The sequence below is a fragment of the Oncorhynchus tshawytscha genome, linkage group LG28, assembly GCF_018296145.1.
Source record: "Oncorhynchus tshawytscha isolate Ot180627B linkage group LG28, Otsh_v2.0, whole genome shotgun sequence".
In the NCBI taxonomy this organism is placed as follows: domain Eukaryota; kingdom Metazoa; phylum Chordata; class Actinopteri; order Salmoniformes; family Salmonidae; genus Oncorhynchus; species Oncorhynchus tshawytscha.
The window spans coordinates 31,706,408-31,726,923 of NC_056456.1; the positions used below are offsets into that span (position 1 = coordinate 31,706,408).

A 20,516-nucleotide genomic window follows, 5' to 3' on the forward strand; every position below is an offset into this window, starting at 1 on the left:
ATATACAGGGGTTACAGAGTCAATGTGAGGGGGCACAGGTTAGTGGAGGTAATTTATACATGAAGGTAGAGGTAAAGGGACTATACAGAGATAATAAACAGAGAGTAGCAGCAGTGTAAAAACAAAGGGTGGGGGGGGTCAATGCAAATAGTCTGGGTGGCCATTTGATTCATTGTTCAGCAGTCTTATGGCTTGGGGGTAGAAACTGTTAAGGAGCCTTTCGGACCTAGACTTGACGCTCCGGTACCGCTTGCCGTGTGGTAGCAGAGGGAACAGTCCAGGACTGGGGTGTCTGGACTCTTTGACAATTTGTTGGGCCTTCCTCTTACATCACCTAGTATATAGGTCCTGGATGGCAGGAAGCTTGGCCCCAGTGTGTGTATATATGTGTGTGAGTGATGGGATGTATAGACAATATGGACAGTATATGAATAGAATATGTAGTATATATGAAGAATAGTATATGTACAACAATAGTTAAATTGGATAGGCCTTGACTAGAATACACTATATACATGTGAAGTGGGTAAAACAGTATGTAAACATAATTTAAAGTGACCAGTGTTCCATTATTAAAGTGACCAGTGTTCCATTATTAAAGTGACCAGTGTTCCATGACTACGTACATAGGGCAGCAGCCACTAAGGTTCATGGAAGAGTACACGGGTGGTAACCGTCTAGTGACAGTGACTAAAGTAGTGGGTGGAGGCCGGATAGTGGTGACTATTTAACTGTCTGTTGGCCTTGAGATAGAAACTGTTTTTCAGTCTCTTGGTCCCAGATTTGATGCACCTGCACTGACCTCGCCTTCTGCATGGTAGCAGGGTGAACAGGTCGTGGCTCAGGTAGCTGAGGTCCTTGATGATCTTCTTGGACTTCCTGTGACACCAGGTGCTGTAGATGTTCCGGATGGCAGGCAGTGGGCTCTGACCACTTCTCATCTAGTCTTTTAATGAAACATTTGTGTGTTGAAAAGGCATAACCACTTGTATAATGTATTTGCATACACTTCAAACAGACACACGGTGCATTTGGAAAGTATTCAGACCCCTCAACTTTTTCTACATTTTGTTACGTTACAGCCTTATTTTAAAAAGGATTAAATTACATTTTTTCCTCATCAATCTACAAACAATATCCCATAATGACAAAGTGAAAATAGTTTTTTTCCCCAAAAATCTATCAATTAAATTAATAATTGATATGTGCGATTCACGTCTCCATCTCAACCAAAAATCTAAGTTAAAGAATAGGACTAAATCAAATCAAACTGTAAAAGCACTTTAAATAAAGTTTGATTTGATTTAGTCATAGTCCTAATCTTTAATTTAGATCTTTGGTTGAGATGGAGATGTGAATCCAACATATCAATTATTAATTTATAGACAAACTGGAATTAAAGCCAGACTTAGTCAGTGGCAAAAATGGAACTATCCAAGCAGAAGATACATATACTTCAAATGTTGATATTTGGTTGCTTTCACAAACAAACTCAACTCAGCATTGATGAATTTGCAAATCCTAAATATATGAGTGATATAGTATCGTCACGTTTCATCTACTCGGTTAAACCTACCCTTTGGAATGACTTCGATGGCAACAGTGAATCTATTTCATTTTTAAGTGGACATTTTAACAGTCATTCTCACAATAGCACATTGGTAATATTCAGTGAGAAATATCATAGCTAGGCAGGGCTTGGTTAAAACCCTGGATGGGAGACAAAAGGGTAGCTATAGATCAATCACCCAGTAGGAGGTGCTGTCCAGCCTATAGTTTTTATTTTGGATTAATGGATATAACATTAAAGTTCTGAAGATCTGTTTTAAAGGTACAAATTCAACATATTTTATACAAGGTTTGGCTTGGTTTAAATTTGGTTACCGTGAAAAGATAATACTGTCGTTGAAATTTCACCCTCAAAACAACAGTTGATGACTTTTTCAAATCCAATGTATTTTCCACGTAGATTCCATGTCACAATACGTTGAGAACTAAGTTGAAACAAAAGTTGATTAAACCAGTTTGTGTCCACTGGGATGTTAATTTTACTGTTTTTGAGTTGAATACTATGTTAATTTTACTGTTTTTTGTGGAAAATGCTTGGTTTCTTGCGACACAAAACATGTTTGAACTCACCTCGTTCTGTTCCATTCATTAGTCCCAAGGCTGAGCGTTGCTTTAAACAGTGATTAAGAGTGAGCTCGTGCCACAGCTTTGGTGAAACATTCTTGCTATCTTTCCACTGCTAGATTCACATGTTCATGTACTTCTTAACTTTTTAAACATTGTTTGGTTTTGTCTCCAACTGAGAGACTCTAAGACTTTTGAAAAGTATGAGTTATTTCGTTTTTTATAATGGCCTTGTCTTTGTTGGAAGTCTCACTGGGTGAAGCCAGGACTGACTGGGTAGCAACCCAAGTCATCAGCTAACCACCTCTAACAGTGTTTCAGTTCAAGAGGAGAAAATGTGTCAGAATGCTAAGCGTCTTTCCTCTATGACTTGTTCTCGATCACAGCGGGGGCGATCATCATGACGGTGGTCTTCAGGGGATAGTAGTGGCCACGCCAGGTCTTCCAGAAGACCCCCTGCTTCCTCTGATGCCTCTGCTTGGGAGGAGGGCTCATGAAGTAGCGGCCGTTCAGGTTGGAACGTCCACAGTTGCTGAACCACCAGCCACCTGGAGAAAGAGAACAAACATCTGGTTAGATTGGCATTGCTGCTACATTCCCAATTTGAGTCATAGAGAGATAAACCTTAGACTAAATACATCTTAAATCGTAGACTAAATCAATCTTAGATAGAATTCAGCAAAATAGTAACTTTGAACTTTGAAAAAGAGGAGACGTACCAGAGAGGTGTTTGGCGCAGCTGATGTCATTGTTCTGGTCATTGTCTTGGCTGTGGATGGAGAAGTGCAGGCCGGAGGCCTCGGTAGCCAGGGTGCCCTCCAGGCTGCTGTTGGAGGTCTCTTGGATGTGGAGGGCATAGTGGCTCTCCTCCCCGCTCAGACGGATGGGGTACTGGATGGTCTCAGAATCACCCCTCCAGTCGGAGAACATGACGTTGAGGATGTAGTCTGCATCTTTGGCCACAGCGCGTATCTTCTCAAGACCAAGCCAGAACTCACCTAGAGAGAGAGAGATCAAAATAAAGACAAAAACACAACACGGTTCACAAACTCTTTTGTCCAGACTCCGTACCTCAGATAGTCAGTATCAGTACACGTCATCAAGGTCTGTGTTCTAACAGTGCTTTGGCCTTTCCCTTTCGCTGGCACAAATATCCTATTTATAAATGACTCATTCAACTAGAACAAGAGCCTCCAGTTTCATATCTCTAAAGCCTTGAACTTCAAACTGTTATGTTGGCCAGCAGCCAACATAGAACTTGTTTGTGAGCTATGGGGCAAAAGTCCTCTCTGCCTCTGACAACTCCACTTGTTTTCTACTGAGGGAATTCACACCTGTGTGTATGGAAGTGGGGGTTTGGTGGGTCCAAGCAGAAGTAGTCAAATATGACTGTTTTTATAATATTGTTCTGTAGGGACATAATTGCATAACATGTTTACCTTCCACTTAATAACTAGGTCAGATGTTCAGGAATCAGGATACATCTGGTTTCCCTATCTGGGTTCCCTATCTGGGTTCCCTATCATTGGCTTCTTCATTGTAGCTGGTTAATTCTGCAACTACGGGAACTTTGATGTCCTCAGGGTCAATTTTTTTATTTTTTATATGTTAAGTTCACACTACATTCACCCCATATTTTTGTTCAACACCTCTCTATAAAGTATTTTAACTACCTTTCAGATTTTATACCTCAATTTCACTGTTTTGCCCTTGTCCCTGACTCATACTTATGAGCTTCTACTATGTTTTTCTATGAGAAAACATAATTACACATTTATGTAATGTTATCTCCTAGAGAAAGAGTAAATTAAATACAATCTATATCAATATTTATTGTGAGTATGCCCTTTATATTGCTATTTACACAAAATATACCTGTCCTTTGGTAGTGGTGTCATTTCCACCACTGAGGGCACATTTTATTGTTATTAATTTCCAAACAGGCTACAATTTCTTTAATTTGTGGTAGAATTTTGATTTTTAAAATATATTTGATGTATTTAGTGTAAACCATATGCTAGCTGTAATACTGGCCAAAGCATTCTAAGCAGTCTGTCATTTTTCACCAAAAACAGCAGAAGCGTCATTTCCACCACAGTCATTTCCATCACAAACTTAACTGTGATGGAAATGACAGAATGTGGTGGAAATTACAAAAATCCATTATGTTATTTTTTTTACTTAGTTTTTTTATTTTATTTATGTTTATTTAATCATGTAAATGACTTGAATCTAGAAATTGCTCCAAGGCGTGCACAATTGGAAAGCATAAGTAGTATTTTTCTTTGTTTTTAGAAGATGCCACATAAAACAGCACAGACATAGAAACAAAATAAATAATGATCCTATACGATACCAGGAACATCTGCAAAAAGACAGAGAGATACTGGGGGAAAAAAGAGAAGAGAGAAGTGATATCTCAGTGACACCACCTCAGTCATAAGTGACACCACCTCAGTCACCAGATGACCTGCAGCCAGAACATGAGGACATCATACCTGCCCCTAACTTACCTGCCCCTGATACACACCCTGATACCCCTTCCTCATGGTCTGCAACAGGAGTGAAAAGTCTAATACTTGCTGGAAGGAAAAAGGTTGGAAAGAGGTCGCTCAAAAACATAGAGATCTTTGCATGACAAATGTCAAACTTGATAAAGCTTAACGGAAAACTGAGAAATACAAAAAAAGATATGATCATCTGATGAAGAAAATGGAGACAAGATTTCCCAAAGACAAAGACAAAACAGAAAATGAAGGGAACTCCAAAGAACTTGAGAAGGATTTTCTTGTTTCAAAATGTCATCATTGCGGAGTTAAAACAAAAGTATCAAAAATGTGCAGTGCCAAGGACAAACAAGTGGCTTCAAAAAATGCTCAGAGGAAACATCCTGAGAAAGTACGGCCTGGTCAAAGCTGCAAACAGAGAATTTGGATTTTCAGCAAAAGCAATGAGGGAAAATGAAAACAGGATAACTAGTCTTCAATACTACAGGAAAAAAGCAGTGTAACATAATTAGCACAGACACAGAAGAGAAAATCACTAGATTCTATGAACGTGATGACAACAGTAGAGCAACAACAGTAGAGCAACAACAGTAGAGCAACAACAGCAGAGCAACAGCAGAGCAACAACAGTAGAGCAACAACAACAGTAGAGCAACAACAGTAGAGCAACAACAGCAGAGCAACAACAGCAGAGCAACAACAGTAGAGCAACAACAGTAGAGCAACAACAACAGTAGAGCAACAACAGTAGAGCAACAACAGTAGAGCAACAACAATAGTAGAGCAACAACAGTAGAGCAACAACAGTAGAGGAACAACAGTAGAGCAACAACAGTAGAGCAACAACAGTAGAGGAACAACAGCAGAGCAACAACAGTAGAGCAACAACAGTAGAGCAACAACAACAGTAGAGCAACAACAGTAGAGCAACAACAGTAGAGCAACAACAATAGTAGAGCAACAACAGTAGAGCAACAACAGTAGAGCAACAACAGTAGAGCAACAACAACAGTAGAGCAACAACAGTAGAGCAACAACAGTAGAGCAACAACAGTAGAGCAACAACAGGGGAAAAGGACACACTAATGAGGAACAAGAAGAAAAAGCAGAAGCGCTTATTGAATGGAACCATTCAGAACCTGTATCAGGATTTTAAGAGGGAATATTCAGAACCTGTATCAGGATTTTAAGAGGGAATATTCAGAACCTGTATCAGGAGTTTAAGAGGGAATATTCAGAACCTGTATCAGGATTTTAAGAGGGAATATTCAGAACCTGTATCAGGATTTTAAGAGGGAATATTCAGAACCTGTATCAGGATTTTAAGAGGGAATATTCAGAACCTGTATCAGGATTTTAAGAGGGAATATTCAGAACCTGTATCAGGATTTTAAGAGGGAATATTCAGAACCTGTATCAGGAGTTTAAGAGGGAATATTCAGAACCTGTATCAGGATTTTAAGAGGGAATATTCAGAACCTGTATCAGAAACCTGTATCAGGATTTTAAGAGGGAATATTCAGAACCTGTATCAGGATTTTAAGAGGGAATATTCAGAACCTGTATCAGGATTTTAAGAGGGAATATTCAGAACCTGTATCAGGATTTTAAGAGGGAATATTCAGAACCTGTATCAGGATTTTAAGAGGGAATATTCAGAACCTGTATCAGGATTTTAAGAGGGAATATTCAGAACCTGTATCAGGATTTTAAGAGGGAATATTCAGAACCTGTATCAGGATTTTAAGAGGGAATATTCAGAACCTGTATCAGGATTTTAAGAGGGAATATTCAGAACCTGTATCAGGAGTTTAAGAGGGAATATTCAGAACCTGTATCAGGATTTTAAGAGGGAATATTCAGAACCTGTATCAGGATTTTAAGAGGGAATATTCAGAACCTGTATCAGGATTTTAAGAGGGAATATTCAGAACCTGCATCAGGATTTTAAGAGGGAATATTCAGAACCTGTATCAGGATTTTAAGAGGGAATATTCAGAACCTGTATCAGGATTTTAAGAGGGAATATTCAGAACCTGTATCAGGATTTTAAGAGGGAATATTCAGAACCTGTATCAGGATTTTAAGAGGGAATATTCAGAACCTGTATCAGGATTTTAAGAGGGAATATTCAGAACCTGTATCAGGATTTTAAGAGGGAATATTCAGAACCTGTATCAGGAGTTTAAGAGGGAATATTCAGAACCTGTATCAGGATTTTAAGAGGGAATTTCAGAACCTGTATCAGGATTTTAAGAGGGAATATTCAGAACCTGTATCAGGATTTTAAGAGGGAATATTCAGAACCTGCATCAGGATTTTAAGAGGGAATATTCAGAACCTGTATCAGGATTTTAAGAGGGAATATTCAGAACCTGTATCAGGATTTTAAGAGGGAATATTCAGAACCTGTATCAGGATTTTAAGAGGGAATATTCAGAACCTGTATCAGGATTTTAAGAGGGAATATTCAGAGATTAAAATGTCCTACTATGAATTCTTTTAAAGACATATTTTGGGGTTGCCAAGCCAACAGTCCAGGATAGGGACACATGCCTCTGCAAAACCCACACCAACCTCCAGTACCTGGTGGACAAACTACAGTATCACAAAGTGGTCAGCTGCAGCAACAATGACAACCTTATTGAGTCTTTGTGCTGTGAGAACCTGAAGAAAGAGTGCATGTAGACAGAGTTCTCCCTTTGCCAAGCCAAAGAGCATAAACATCTGACTTTGATACTGGTGAGCAGACATTGTGGTTTGAGTGGAAAAACTAAGCTGAAGAGAGAGAGAAGAAAAACAAAGAGGGAAACATGGAGAAGTTCACTGTACATTTGACAGTATAAGAAAAGGTGTGTGGCACACTGCATATTCTATTGGAGGACTTCTCCAAAGGATTGAAAGAGAAGTTGGGGAAACACATGTACAACATTCGACACCAATACTCCAAACTGAGAGAATTAAAAGGGAATCTGCAGAAAGAGGAGATCATCGTGCATATTGACTTTGCATAGAACTCAGGGGCGCAACTTTCACTGGAGACGGGGGGACATGTCCCCCTCACATTCTGAAATTGCATTTTAGTCCCCTCCAGTTTTATAATTTGAATGTGATACAAAATGAGGCAACGGTGTGCTTTAGCACAATGCAGACACCTCAGAGCGGTCGGGTAGGCTGTTTAGAGTGTTTATCCGACTGGATAAAACAAATTATAATATTTATTTCCCCCCCACTTCTAAAACCAAAGTTGTGCCACTGAGAAAACTACCTGTGTAAATACACCAGTGAAATCCAGGCAGTTCACTTTAGTGATTCTCACATGCAGGTGACCCTCCACACCTGTGTTGGACATACCACAAATGATACCGTTTCACTTTGCTCACTGAGTTCTTCTATACGGATGACCCCTCTGTAATCTGGGCTCATCCCTCAAAAACACTGGCCTACTTCCTTGAGCTCTGGCCAATTTTGGAATCTTACTTTTTCTTAAATTAATTAAATGTTCTACAATGGTTGTTGTTCAAAATGTTTGCAATAAAATATTGTTTTCATTTGACATAGATGTCATTTCCACCACACCTTGTCATTTCCACCACATCCATATTTTTAGGTAAATTAGTATATTATGTATAATTTACATTGATTGATTTGTTTTACATAGGGAAATCATATGGTTGTTATCATAATCTCACAAAAAGGTTGGGTGGAAATATATATTTTTTTAATGATAAATAAAAAATTCAGCTGTCACAAAGGCAAGTTTATACATTCAGGCGTTGTGTTGAATGATTAATTTTTAGGAAAATCTTAAAAAGCACTTAAAATAATATTCAATGCAAGTTAATGTACAAATGTATAAGAAATGTGTTATAAAATAATTGTATGATAATTTCATTTTCAACAACAATTGATGTTTAATGATGTGATGGAAATTACATTTGTCTATGGCTGTCTGAGGAAAATGACCAAAATATATATATTCCTGAATAGTACGATCGCATCCATTATCAGATATTATTTCTAGACAAATCAAAGACGATTATAATACTGGTAAAATGGTGTTCCAATACATTTTAATTTCTGAAAGCTTGCTGGGACAAAGTGCCCGAAGTTGCAGAATCACCCAGCTCTCCAGGTCTGTGAATGCTGAATGTTTGCAAATAAAGGGGCCTTATTGTGAAATGGGTTTATCAGTAGTTGTAAACCTAAGAAAGATAAAGAGTTAATCTTGTGCCCTAGTCTGACCTGCCCGGAACAAAAGAGAGCTCCTTGCTTAGTAGTAAACATGACCTTTCTCCCAGTTCCCAAGCAGACTTCCCCCTCTGCTGCCTGGTCTACTGATTACATGTGCCTCTCCTCAAATTCCACTACCCCCTCCACTCCTGCCTTCACGTTTTCTCTCCCCTCCTCCTCCCCTCCTGTTTGACATACCTCCCACACGTGCAAAGCAGCCAGTCAGTGACGTAGGAATGCATGGCCACTGCATGCACAAGGAATGCTCAGAGAGTACTATAGGAACAGCAGGCTCATTAAAAAAAACACAGGTAAAATAGCTGTTTACACATGTGGAGCTTCAATTTCACACATGAAACCATATTTTCACATTTATTAAAGAATAATACGTTTTCACCTCACGTGAATTGCAGTTTCACATGTAACATTTGAGGTTTCACATGTTAAAAATGTTCACATGTGAACATCGGATATGCAATTCCCCATGTGAAAGTGAGATTTTCACGTGAAACTGCAAATTAGATGTTTTTACATAATTTTTTTTCACATGAACTTGTAATTCCACATGTGAAAATCTCATTTGTAATTTCCATTATAACAAAACTCCACGTGTGAAAATATCAATTTCACATGTAGAATTGCAGATTAAAATGTGGGGTTGAAATAATGTTATTCTCCTCACGTGAAAAAATGTTAACATGTTGCAGTAGAAATGTTTCCAAATGTGGAATTAGGGTGACCACAACACTTGAGTGTGCTGTTTCTGACCAACTTTCTCCCTATCGCTCTCAGAACGATCTTCTTGACCCTAACCAGACAGACTTCAAGACATCCCAACCGTTCCACTACCTCTGGTCTCTTGGCCCTCCCAACCCTGCGGGAGGGCAGCTCCCGCTCAGCCCAGTCAAAGCTCTTCTTTGTCCTTGCACCTAAATGGTGGAACAAATTTCCCCCAACCTCTTTGAAGAGTACACTGCATGGTATGTACACAATGTACACATGGTAAGTATGTGGACATCCCTTCAAGTTTGTGGATTTGGCTATTTCTGCCACACCCGTTACAGACAGGTGTATAAAATCAAGCACACAGCCATGCAATCTCAATAGACAAGCATTGGCAGCAGAATGGCCCGAACTGAAGAGCTCAGTGACTTTCAATGTGGCACCATCATAGGATCCCAACTTTTCAATAAGCCAGTTCATCAAATGTCTGCCCTGCTAGAGCTGCCACGGTCAACTATAAGTGCTGTTGTGAAGTGTCTAAGAGCAGCAACGGCTTAGCTGCAAAGTGGTAGGCCACACAAGGTCACAGAACGGGACCGCCGATTGCTGAAGCGAATACAAATTATGTCCGTCTTTGATTGCAACACTCACTACCGAATTCCAAACCACCTCTGGAAGCAACGTCAGCACAAGAAGTGTTCGTTGTGAGCTTCATGAAATGGGTTTCAATGGCCGAGCAGCCGCACACAAGTGTAAAATCAACATGCGCAATGCCAAGCGTCGGTTGGAGTGGTGTAAAGCTTGCCACCATTGTACTCTGGAGAAGTGGAAACGAGTTCTCTGGTGTGATGAATCACACTTCATCATCTGGCAGTCCGACGGATTAATCTGGGTTTGGCAGATGCCAGGATAACACTATCTGCCCCTAATGCATAGTGTCAACTGTAAAGTTTGGTGGAGGAGGAATAATGGTCTGGGGCTGTTTTTCATGGTTCAGGCTAGGCCCCTTAGTTCCAGTAAAGGTACATCTTAACACTACAGCATACAATTACATTCTAGATGATTCTGTGCTTCCAACTTTGTGGCAACAGTTTGTGGAAGGCCCTTACCTGATTCAGCATTACAATGCCCCTGTGCACAAAGCGAGGTCCATGCATAAATGGTTTGTAGAGATCGGTGTGGAAGAACTTGACTGGCCTGCACAGAGCCCTGACCTCAACCCCATCGAACACCTTTGGGATGAGTTGGAACGCCGACTGTGAGCCAATCCTAATCGCCCAACATCAATGCCTGACCTCACTAGTGCTCTTGTGGCTGAATGGAAGTAAGTCCCCACGGCAATGTTCCAACTTCTAGTGGAAAGCCTTCCCAGAAGAGTGGAAGAGTGGAGGCTGTTATAGCAGCAAAGGGAGGACCAAATCCATATTAATGCCCATGATTTTGGAATGAGATGTTTGACTTTTGGCCATGTAGTGTATACTAAATAACTCTCCTCCTTCTCTGCACCCTCTCAGGGGCTGGGTGTCTCAGGCTCTGCACACTCTTGGATTGGATCCTGCCTGGCAGACCGCTCCTACCAGGTGACGAGGAGAGGATCTGTGTCTGCACCACGTGCTCTCCCTACTGGTGTCCCCTAGGGCTCGGTTCTAGGCCCTCTCCTCTTCTCTCTATACACAAAGTCACTCTGCGTCGTCATATCCTCACATGGTCTCTCCTATCACTGCTATACAGATGACACTCAGCTCCTTTTCTCCTTCCTCCCTTCTGACATCCAGTTGGTGTCACACGTCTCTGCGTGCCTGGCAGATATCTCAGCTTGGATGTCGGCCCACCACCTCAAGCTCAACCTCGTCAAGACGGAGCTGCTCTTCCTCCCGCTCCAAGACCTCTCCATCACGGTTGACAACTACACGGTGTCCCCCTCCCAGAGTGAAAATAACCTTGGCGTGACCCTGGACAACACCCTTCTCTGCAAACGTTCTCTGCAAACATCAAAGCAGTGACTTGCTCCTGCAGGGTCATCGTCTACAACATCCATCCAATGTGACCCTACCCCACACAGGAAGCGGAGCAGGTCCTAATCCACTTGTCGTCTCCCGTCTGGACTTGGCTGGGCTCCCTTCTTGTGCCATCATACCCCTGCAATTTATCCAGAACGACACAGCCTGAAGTATGACAGGGGATGAGGAGGCAATCTTTAGTTGCTACATCCATTTTTGAACATAAATGAATGATATGGACCCATTAATTCTTGCAGAATAAAACGTATAAATGCCTCATGTGCTTAGTTCAACTGTTGTATTCCATCAGAAGCCAAAATATAAGCTTGTTTAACTCCAATGTTTGTAAACAAAGTACATTTAAACAACCACTGTATAGCCTAAAAACATGATTAACAGTATAATTTCTATATCATGGATGGTCAGTCTTAGCATCCATAGTCCTATGAATGAGAAATGTAACCTCAGATTAATAGACAGAGCTATGGATGTAACAACTGACCATCCATTATATCACAACTATAGTTGTAACCATGTTTTGAGGCATAATAGTGTTTGTTTACATTTACTTTGTTTACTAACGTTGGAATAAAACAAGCTTATATTCTGGGTTCTGATGGGATACTAGCTCATGAGGCATTTGTTTTATAAGTTATATTCTTCAAGAATCAATGGGTACAAATCATTAATTTATGAGTCCAAAAATTGATGTAGCAACTGCTTATTGCCCCTTGAATAGAGTAATAGTGTTATTATATGGTGCAATCCTTTAGTGTGTGAGCTGCTTTTGTTGCATTAATATCAAGCAAAACTTCTGCAGTCAAGAACAAAATTCTTATAGCAAACAAAAATAATTATATTAAAAGCAAAACACAAACTCAAAAGTAACATATTGCAAAGTCGGTCCCGGGATGGGAGACTAAATTGTAGCTGGAAGTGGTGATAGATAAACATGTGGAAAAAAATGTCACATGGGAATGTATTTTTTCACAAGGGAAAAACACTACATGTGAATCTTCACACATAAAAAAATATATATATTTATATATTTCACGTGTCCGACAACCACGTGATTTCTTCATGTGGTCTTTTTTTGATACTCAATTCTGGTCATTGGCTCACTTCTGGATTGTGTTTCCAGCTGCATCAGTGTGTTTGATCAGAGATCAGACAGAGAATTGGCTGTTTCATGCCAAAGATCAATTTCATTGGCTGGTTCATGCCAAAGATCAATTTCATTGGCTGGTTCATGCCAAAGATCAGTTTATTTTCTCTTAAAAAAACAACAGCAATTTTACACAACTGGAAAACTTGAACTAGACCATATAAATTATAAACAGGTGATAGCAGAAATATATAAAGATTCTTTACAATTTATAAATAAAGAAGGCACAAAAAACCTCAAGTCATCGACAAGAACACTAGAGAATTTTACAAGTTACAGTCAAGGTTCTGAAGAGACAGTCGACATTCATTCATCATACACTAGACAGAAATAGATGACTCTGGTCATTTTAAGAACAGTCAATGTGACTGAAAGATAAAAAATCTCCACGAGAACACAACAGTGGATCGTGAGCTTACTTTGATTCAAAATAAAACTGCAGGAGAAGTAGGTTTACATTGTACAGAAGCTGGAATGGTGTTTGCTCCATAGAATAACTTTAAATTTAGACAATGAAACCACCATTGTTGAAAAATACTTTACACACGTTCTGTCTCATTACATCCTGTAATTCTGTAATTCTAGATTACAGTGATTATTTCTTTATATAATGCCTTTGGAAATCTAATGGCATTACTTTCATGTGGAAAAACAACAAATTGTTTCAGTCACCATTTGGTCCATACAATCGGATTAAGAAACTCTCTAGAGCTGCCCCACTTGTACAACTACAGTGTTCATGCTGACAAAACTTTGCTCTAGCTAGAAATCACTGTTAAAACTCTGGGAGAGCTCTTGCATTCAGAAACCACTGTCAGATAGGTCTTAACGTGGATAATGCTTGGTTTCTTGCAACACAAAACACATGTTGGAACTCGCCTCATTCTGCTCCATTCAGTGATGCAGTCTGAGAGGCCCAAGGTTGCTTTAAACAGTGATTAAGAGTGAACTCATACCACAGCTGTGGTGAAACACCCTTGCTAACTTTCCACTGCTAGATTCACATGCACATGTACTTTTTAACATCTTAAAGATACATTTATGCATTGTTCGGTTGTGAATCTAGCTGAGAGACTTTAAGACTTTTGAAAAACAGAGAATTGGAAACATGGAGCACATTCAAGTATGAGTTATTTAGTTTTTTATAATGGCCTTGTCTTTGTTGGAAGTCTCACTGGGTGAAGCCAGGACTGACTGGGTAGCAACCCAAGTCATCAGCTAACCACCTCTAACAGTGTTTCAGTTCAAGAGGAGAAAATGTGTCAGAATGCTAAGCGTCTTTCCTCTATGACTTGTTCTCGATCACAGCGGGGGCGATCATCATGACGGTGGTCTTCAGGGGATAGTAGTGGCCACGCCAGGTCTTCCAGAAGACCCCCTGCTTCCTCTGATGCCTCTGCTTGGGAGGAGGGCTCATGAAGTACCGGCCGTTCAGGTTGGAACGTCCACAGTTGCTGAACCACCAGCCACCTGGAGAAAGAGAACAAACATCTGGTTAGATTGGCATTGCTGCTACATTCCCAATTTGAGTCATAGAGAGATAAACCTTAGACTAAATACATCTTAAATCGTAGACTAAATCAATCTTAGATAGAATTCAGCAAAATAGTAACTTTGAACTTTGAAAAAGAAGAGACGTACCAGAGAGGTGTTTGGCGCAGTTGGTGTCGCTCTTCTGGTCATTGTCTTGGTCGCGGGTGGAGAAGGGCAGGCCGGAGGCCTCGGTAGCCAGGGCGCTCTCCAGATTGCCGTTGGAGGTCTCTTGGATGTGGAGGGCGTAGTGGCTCTCCTCCCCGCCGAGACGGATGGGGTACTGGATGCTCTCAGAATCGTCCCTCCAGTCTGAGAACTTAACCTTGAGGATGTAGTCTGTGTCTTTGACCACGGCGCTCATCTTGTCAAGACCAAGCCAGAACTCACCTAGAGAGAGAGAGAGATCAAAGGAGTTAAAACCTGATCCGTGGCTGTGGTAGCATGTGCAAAGTCTCCATACATGTGTCCAGATATCTCAGTGTCTTCGTTAATTTAAAGGATCTGATCGTAACAGGGCTGGTAATCACTTAATCTAATTTAACAGGAATAGACCATGCGATTTGGTCACTTCTGGCACCTAAAGCCACCAGGGACATTAAAGCTGGAGATTAGAGGGTTGTTTATGCCAAACCTACCATATCAAAATCCATTTGATCCCTCGATCTTGATATCTACAATCCTGTATCAGTGTTAGTATCACTGCTTGTTAATCAAACTGAACCGGGAGGTTTCGGGTCAAGAGCTCTGTGTTGTACTGTTCTATGCTGTGGATGTGGGTGGTACTGTCCGACCCTCGGTGTGACCTCGCTAGCTAGCTCCAGAGGAAAGTATTGAGGGAGATAATAAAAGACAACAGAGGATATATTTACCATTCAGACTGCCAAAGCCGCTCTGGTAGGCCTGCCATAGCTGGTCAAAGTCAACTGAGCCATCCTGGCGCCTCTGGATCACGGTCCAGCCACCTTCTGTAGAGAGGAAAGAAAAAGAGCAGTGGGATTAGTCTTTTTTTTACTACTGCCAACTGTCATACATGTACGGATACAATATGTTCATAAACTAAGCTATAGGGTAACCTTATACGGTGAGCCAAAATCCTGGCTAACTCCACTTACCAGTTGTCATTTCGCAGAAGACTTCAAAGGATTGGGAGTTTAATGGCTGAATGGTGTACACTCCACTGGCCGGCTCGCCTCTCAGGAACAGCTCATGGCAGTCTGAGGCCATCTCTGAAAAAAACAAAGACAAAAACACAACACGGTTCACCAACTGTTCTCCCACACTTCGTATCTCAAGACAGTATCAGTACACATCGTCAAGGTCTGTGTTCTAACAGTGCCTTGGCCTTTCCCCTTCGCTGGCACAAATATTCTATTTATAAATGACTCATTCAGCTAGAAAACAAAAACTCTAGTTTCTTATCTTGAGCGCCTTGAACAGCAGCCAACATAGAACTTGTTTGTGAGCTATGGGGCAAAAGTCTTCTCTGCCTCTGACAACTCCACTTGTTTTCTACTGAGGGAATTCACACCTGTGTGTATGGAAGTGGGGGTTTGGTGGGTCCAAGCAGAAGTAGTCACTTAAGTCAAATATTACTGTTTTTAAAATATTATTTTGTAGGGATGTTTACCTTTCACTTAATAACTAGGTTAGATGTTCAGGAATCAGGATACATCTGGTTTCCCTATCTGGGATCCCTATCATTGGCTTCTTCATTGTAGCTCTCCAGGTCTGTGAATGCTGAATGGCCCATAAAGAGGCCTTATCGTGAAGTGGGTTTATTAGTAATTGTAAACCTAACAAAGCTCAAGAGTTAATGTGCTGTGCCCTAGTCTGACCTGCCCGGAACAAAAGAGAGCTTAGTAGCGATTGGTTGCTGTGAACATGAGGTAGAATGAGATAGAGACAGCCAGGCAGCATCAACAAAAGGTATGGGGGGCCCAGTGGCTGTCATGTGCCTGATGAGGCATGAGTTGGTGCACACCCTTAATGTTTTCCAGAAAAGAGTTCAAGTTTATATAATGCCGACTTTATAGATACTGCATACGTTCATCGGCTATGATGCTCTTTATCAGCACCAATTGTCTAAATAAATATTTTAATTGAATTGGAGCCAATCAATCGATATTGGTTTTGGTTTGATTGATATTGATTTGACTTGGTTGCTATTGAACAAACATAAGAGCAGACCACGGGACCCCAATGCATCACTCTTCTGGAATAACCCTTTTAGGCCAAAGCATGAACTCTATTGGTTAACGGGTACGTGGTTGTGGTCGCGGTTTGCCTTGGGGTCAGGGTTTCCTCTCAACTTTGACACACTTCTCATTCATCTACGGCCGGAGAAGCAGGGGTCTACGGGGATGGGGAGAGGGGAAGGAGGGATGGAGGAGGGGAAAGAGGGACTTTTGACTACTCTGATAGATCTGGGGGAAAGGTTGCACATTCTTGAGGGATGTATCACTGTTTTATGGTGAGAGGGAAAAATGGGAGGGCTGGAAAGAGGGAGCAAGGAGGTATGCAGTCAGTGCCTTCAAAACAACAAAGGATGTATGTACAAAGTTCACCAGACTAAATTAAACCGCCTCCTTTTCCTTGCCTTCTTTCATGACTTTTCTGGCTCTGGGCCAAATGACCTAATCTGAGGAACATACACTCTTAATAAAAAGGGTTCCAAAACGGTTCTTCGGGCTATCCCTATAAAGAAACCTTTAATGTTCCAGGTAGAACTCTTTTGGGTTCTATGTAGAACCCTTTGTGTGAAGGGTTCTACATGGAATTCAAAAGGGTTCTACCTGGAACCAAAAGGGTTCTCCCTAGAACCAAAAAGTGTTCTTCAGAGGGTTCTCCTATGGGGATAGCCAAAGAACCCTTTTAGGTTCTAAATTTGCAAAAAGTCCCCCTCCTCCGTCCCAAACTCCATCAGATTTGTGAGTTATCCATCTGTGATGGGGATGTGACCCTGAGTTAACACTGTCCGAGACAGCTGAACTATCCCCCAATTGGAGTCCAGCCAGATGACTTGTTTCTTTCATAGAATTCCTGAAATCCTGCTGACTTCAGAATTTGCTGTGAGACGACTCATTGTGTTCTGCTGGGTGACTGCATCTCACAATTCTGGGCCTGTGGGTTCACCTTTCACCTACTTTCCTCAGTGGCTATCAGACAGTGGGAAATAGTGTAAAACCCACTATTTAGATAGAACCACAAGTCACGTTGCTTTGACTGAGAGAGTGATAATTTACTTGTTTTAACAGGCAATATACTGAAATGGTATGTATGATAATGTTACTTTCTTTTTCAATCAACTCTGAGTAGGTGAATCACATATCTGACCAACATCCATAAAGTGACATTGTTCGCATAGGTCACATTCAGAGTTAAATCATGACTCACATATCCTGTATAGGCCTATTGATTCATTCATATCCCTCAATGCTGACTTTTTAGTGAGACCAGACCCCAGCTAGAGCACTAAACAGGAACTTGCCATGAGTTAATCATTGTTACATTGCCAGAAATCCTGGAACTAGTGTCTGAACTTTTCCCTACTTGGCCATGATCAAGCTCCATATAGCACTGATGAAAGCCCACATTATGAGCTGGTCACAGAAGTACAGTTCAGATGTTAACAGCTGTCTGGTTTGGGTGTAGGTTGAGGACATCATGATCACTTTTACAATTACTGTACTACTGTATTAAGTGTGTAAGCTAACTCCATTGACACTTCCTACTGTGATCTTTTTCTTTATACTGTGAATATATTATATTTACTGTGAACCCAATGAAAACGTTCCTTCAGACAAGCAATGTACTTTTTCAGTCATTGGTAGGTGCATTAATTGGCATGGCCAATCACCTGTGCGTCATTTTTCGCGGGCTTGGGGCAGATAGATACGCGCAGGCAATTATCTGCTAATTACTGTCTAACCTTCACGTCATTTAGAGGGAACTCCAGTTAAACTTAATGTTTTAAGCCTCGTATTGCCTCAAAGCAGATGGCATGGGAGGTCAATATTTGTCTGGGCGTCAATTTAAACAACGGATTTGACATGAAGCTTGGCTTTACTTACCGATGGGTGAGTCGCGCTGCTCAATGCTGCCATTTTGAACGGTCTCTTCTGGTTTACGCCTGAATGCTGGTCTCTCTTTTTTCAGCTGAATCTGAGTGAGCAAGGAAAACGACGTTTTAAATAATTCATAATACATAATAGCCTCATGAATTGTTTAAATAATTATACATGGGTCAGTGATATTCACCGAATGTTTCATACCTGGTGTTGCAGCGTCCTGATGCGCACGTTCTGCTTTTCAAGTTTATCTTGCTGGAGTTGGATTCTGTTGACCAGGTCATCAATACGTTTATTCTGAGCTTCCAGCATCCACTGAAAGAAAACAGACAGGTACCCTGTTAGTCTTTCTCCTGTGACATAATTTTAAGTAGCCTAGGTTTCTTGTAACATAGGAATAGCCCACCACAAAGCCGATATTGTGATCTGTGTTTTTAGACTATAACTATGTGCTTGTACTTTGAATGGGGGCGCATTTCATATAGCCGATCCGAGCACATTCAACAGTTTTTGTAATTTCCAACCAGGTAGTCTGGTCACATAATAACGCGGGGGTTTCCATCCCACAAAAAAAGTCAATGTCAGGTCTTATAGCAGCTCCACGTGATCTTTAAATCAAGAGTGACATTTTCCTCTACTGGGCTATGTTCCAAATATCATGGTTTAAATATCATTCACACATTCTGAAACGAATGCGTGCAGTTCCTTTGTCTGGCCAACGTTTAGCACGTAGTCCACGCACTCCAGCACAATAAACACACCCACTGGCATGCCTTCAGACATTGCTTCAGGCTGAATATCTATAAGTCCCTTTGAGTCAATGTAAATAATCCCAGACCAATTGTTATTGTCCATCAAAGTGCATCTATTGTCCCCCTCCAGTTGTTCCTCTGAACATCAGTAAATAGGCCATTTGCCAAACTATTATGCATGACTAATGTAGGAGAAAGTATAATACTAGTAGACTACTGTATTATGCATTACTTAATGTTAATCAATTCATCTATTTTCTGTGGTGTTTTGTTATGTTATCGCAGTAAATTAATAGTAAATTAATATGCCAGGCTGCTCACTGCAAAAAGCATTGTATGGTAATGCCTTCATTCAACTGAAGCAATCTGAATTGAAGTGATCAGAAATGAATGGAAACTACAGAGAAGTAAACTCAAAGGGGGAGACATGCAGCAGTTAGCTTACAGTCTGTCTTGTTAGTAATCCATTTTTATCTCAAGTCATTTGATTCCCTTTTCACCAAATGCACAATTGTATCATAGCTTATTTTCCGAACACAATGAATGACCAAATAGAGTCATGGATTCCCTCCTTACCTGAATGATGCGTGCATCGCTGTAGTTGCCTGTGTTGCCCATGTTCATGTCGGGCAGCCCCTCTCCCTGCAGCATGTCATCCATCTTCTCTTCCAGCTTGTTCATCCTCTCATCCACCCGCTTCCTCTCCTGCTGCATTTCCGCTGTCTTCTCCCTCAGCTCGGCCGTCTCGTTGAGCACCTGGACCTCCCTGTCCTCCAGCCCCCGGGCCTTGGCCTTCAACACCTCGCCCTCCTCCTGCAGCCTCTGGCTCTCCTTGCCCAGGTCCGCTGCAGTGCCGTTGAAGACCTTCAGCTTGGCAGTGATGTCCCTCATCTGGCCCTTGGTTTTGTCCACATGCTCCTTGAGGCCTTGGCCTAGCTGGAGCAGGCCATGAGCGATCACATTCACGTCGTCCCACGCTGCATACTGCATCTTCTTCTCCTTCCCGCTGGTGGCCGAGCCTCCTCTCCTTTCGAAGGGGTTGCCGGTGGCCATCAGAATAACCAGGCAATGAGTCAGGGTTGCTAGTGTTGTCTTCATTGTTGCCTGATTTCCTTTGCTTGGTAGTTTTTTTGTCAGGTGGTTTGCAGAAGCACCCCTTCTCTTTCCAGTTTGTTGCTTGAGCTCAAGATCCTACCTCTCTGTGCAGAGCACTTTGGTTTTATACTTTCAGAGCCCTTCAACTCCAGCTAGCTGGCTGATCTGATTGGCTGGCCGAGCAGAGGGGGGAGAGCTGCTCTCAGGTTTCTCCCCCGCTCAGTTAACTCTTTATGTCAAGCGATGGTGTGAGAGGGGAGCAAGGGATGTAACAATGAAGCCAATTTCATCACTACCTGTAAAATACA

At 41.3% G+C, this 20,516-nt stretch overlaps 1 protein-coding gene across 2 annotated transcripts; it reads right to left on the bottom strand.

Annotated features, from left to right (window-relative positions):
* Nucleotides 1-1,764: 1,764 nt before the first annotated feature.
* On the bottom strand, nt 1,765-20,310 carry LOC112244615 (angiopoietin-related protein 4). Of its 2 annotated transcripts, none has more exons than XM_042308276.1 (7): nt 19,690-20,310; nt 18,566-18,676; nt 18,365-18,455; nt 15,407-15,520; nt 15,164-15,259; nt 14,403-14,681; nt 1,765-2,681 (listed from the first exon to the last, which is right to left on the bottom strand). In XM_042308276.1, exons 1-7 carry the CDS (start codon nt 20,209-20,211, stop codon nt 2,497-2,499), a joined length of 1,398 nt encoding a protein of 465 aa, XP_042164210.1. In that variant the 5' UTR covers nt 20,212-20,310; the 3' UTR covers nt 1,765-2,496. The 2 variants fall into 2 exon arrangements, with proteins under 2 accessions (XP_042164210.1, XP_024268112.1); XM_024412344.2 differs by lacking the exon at nt 1,765-2,681 and adding an exon at nt 12,826-14,231.
* Nucleotides 20,311-20,516: the final 206 nt, after the last annotated feature.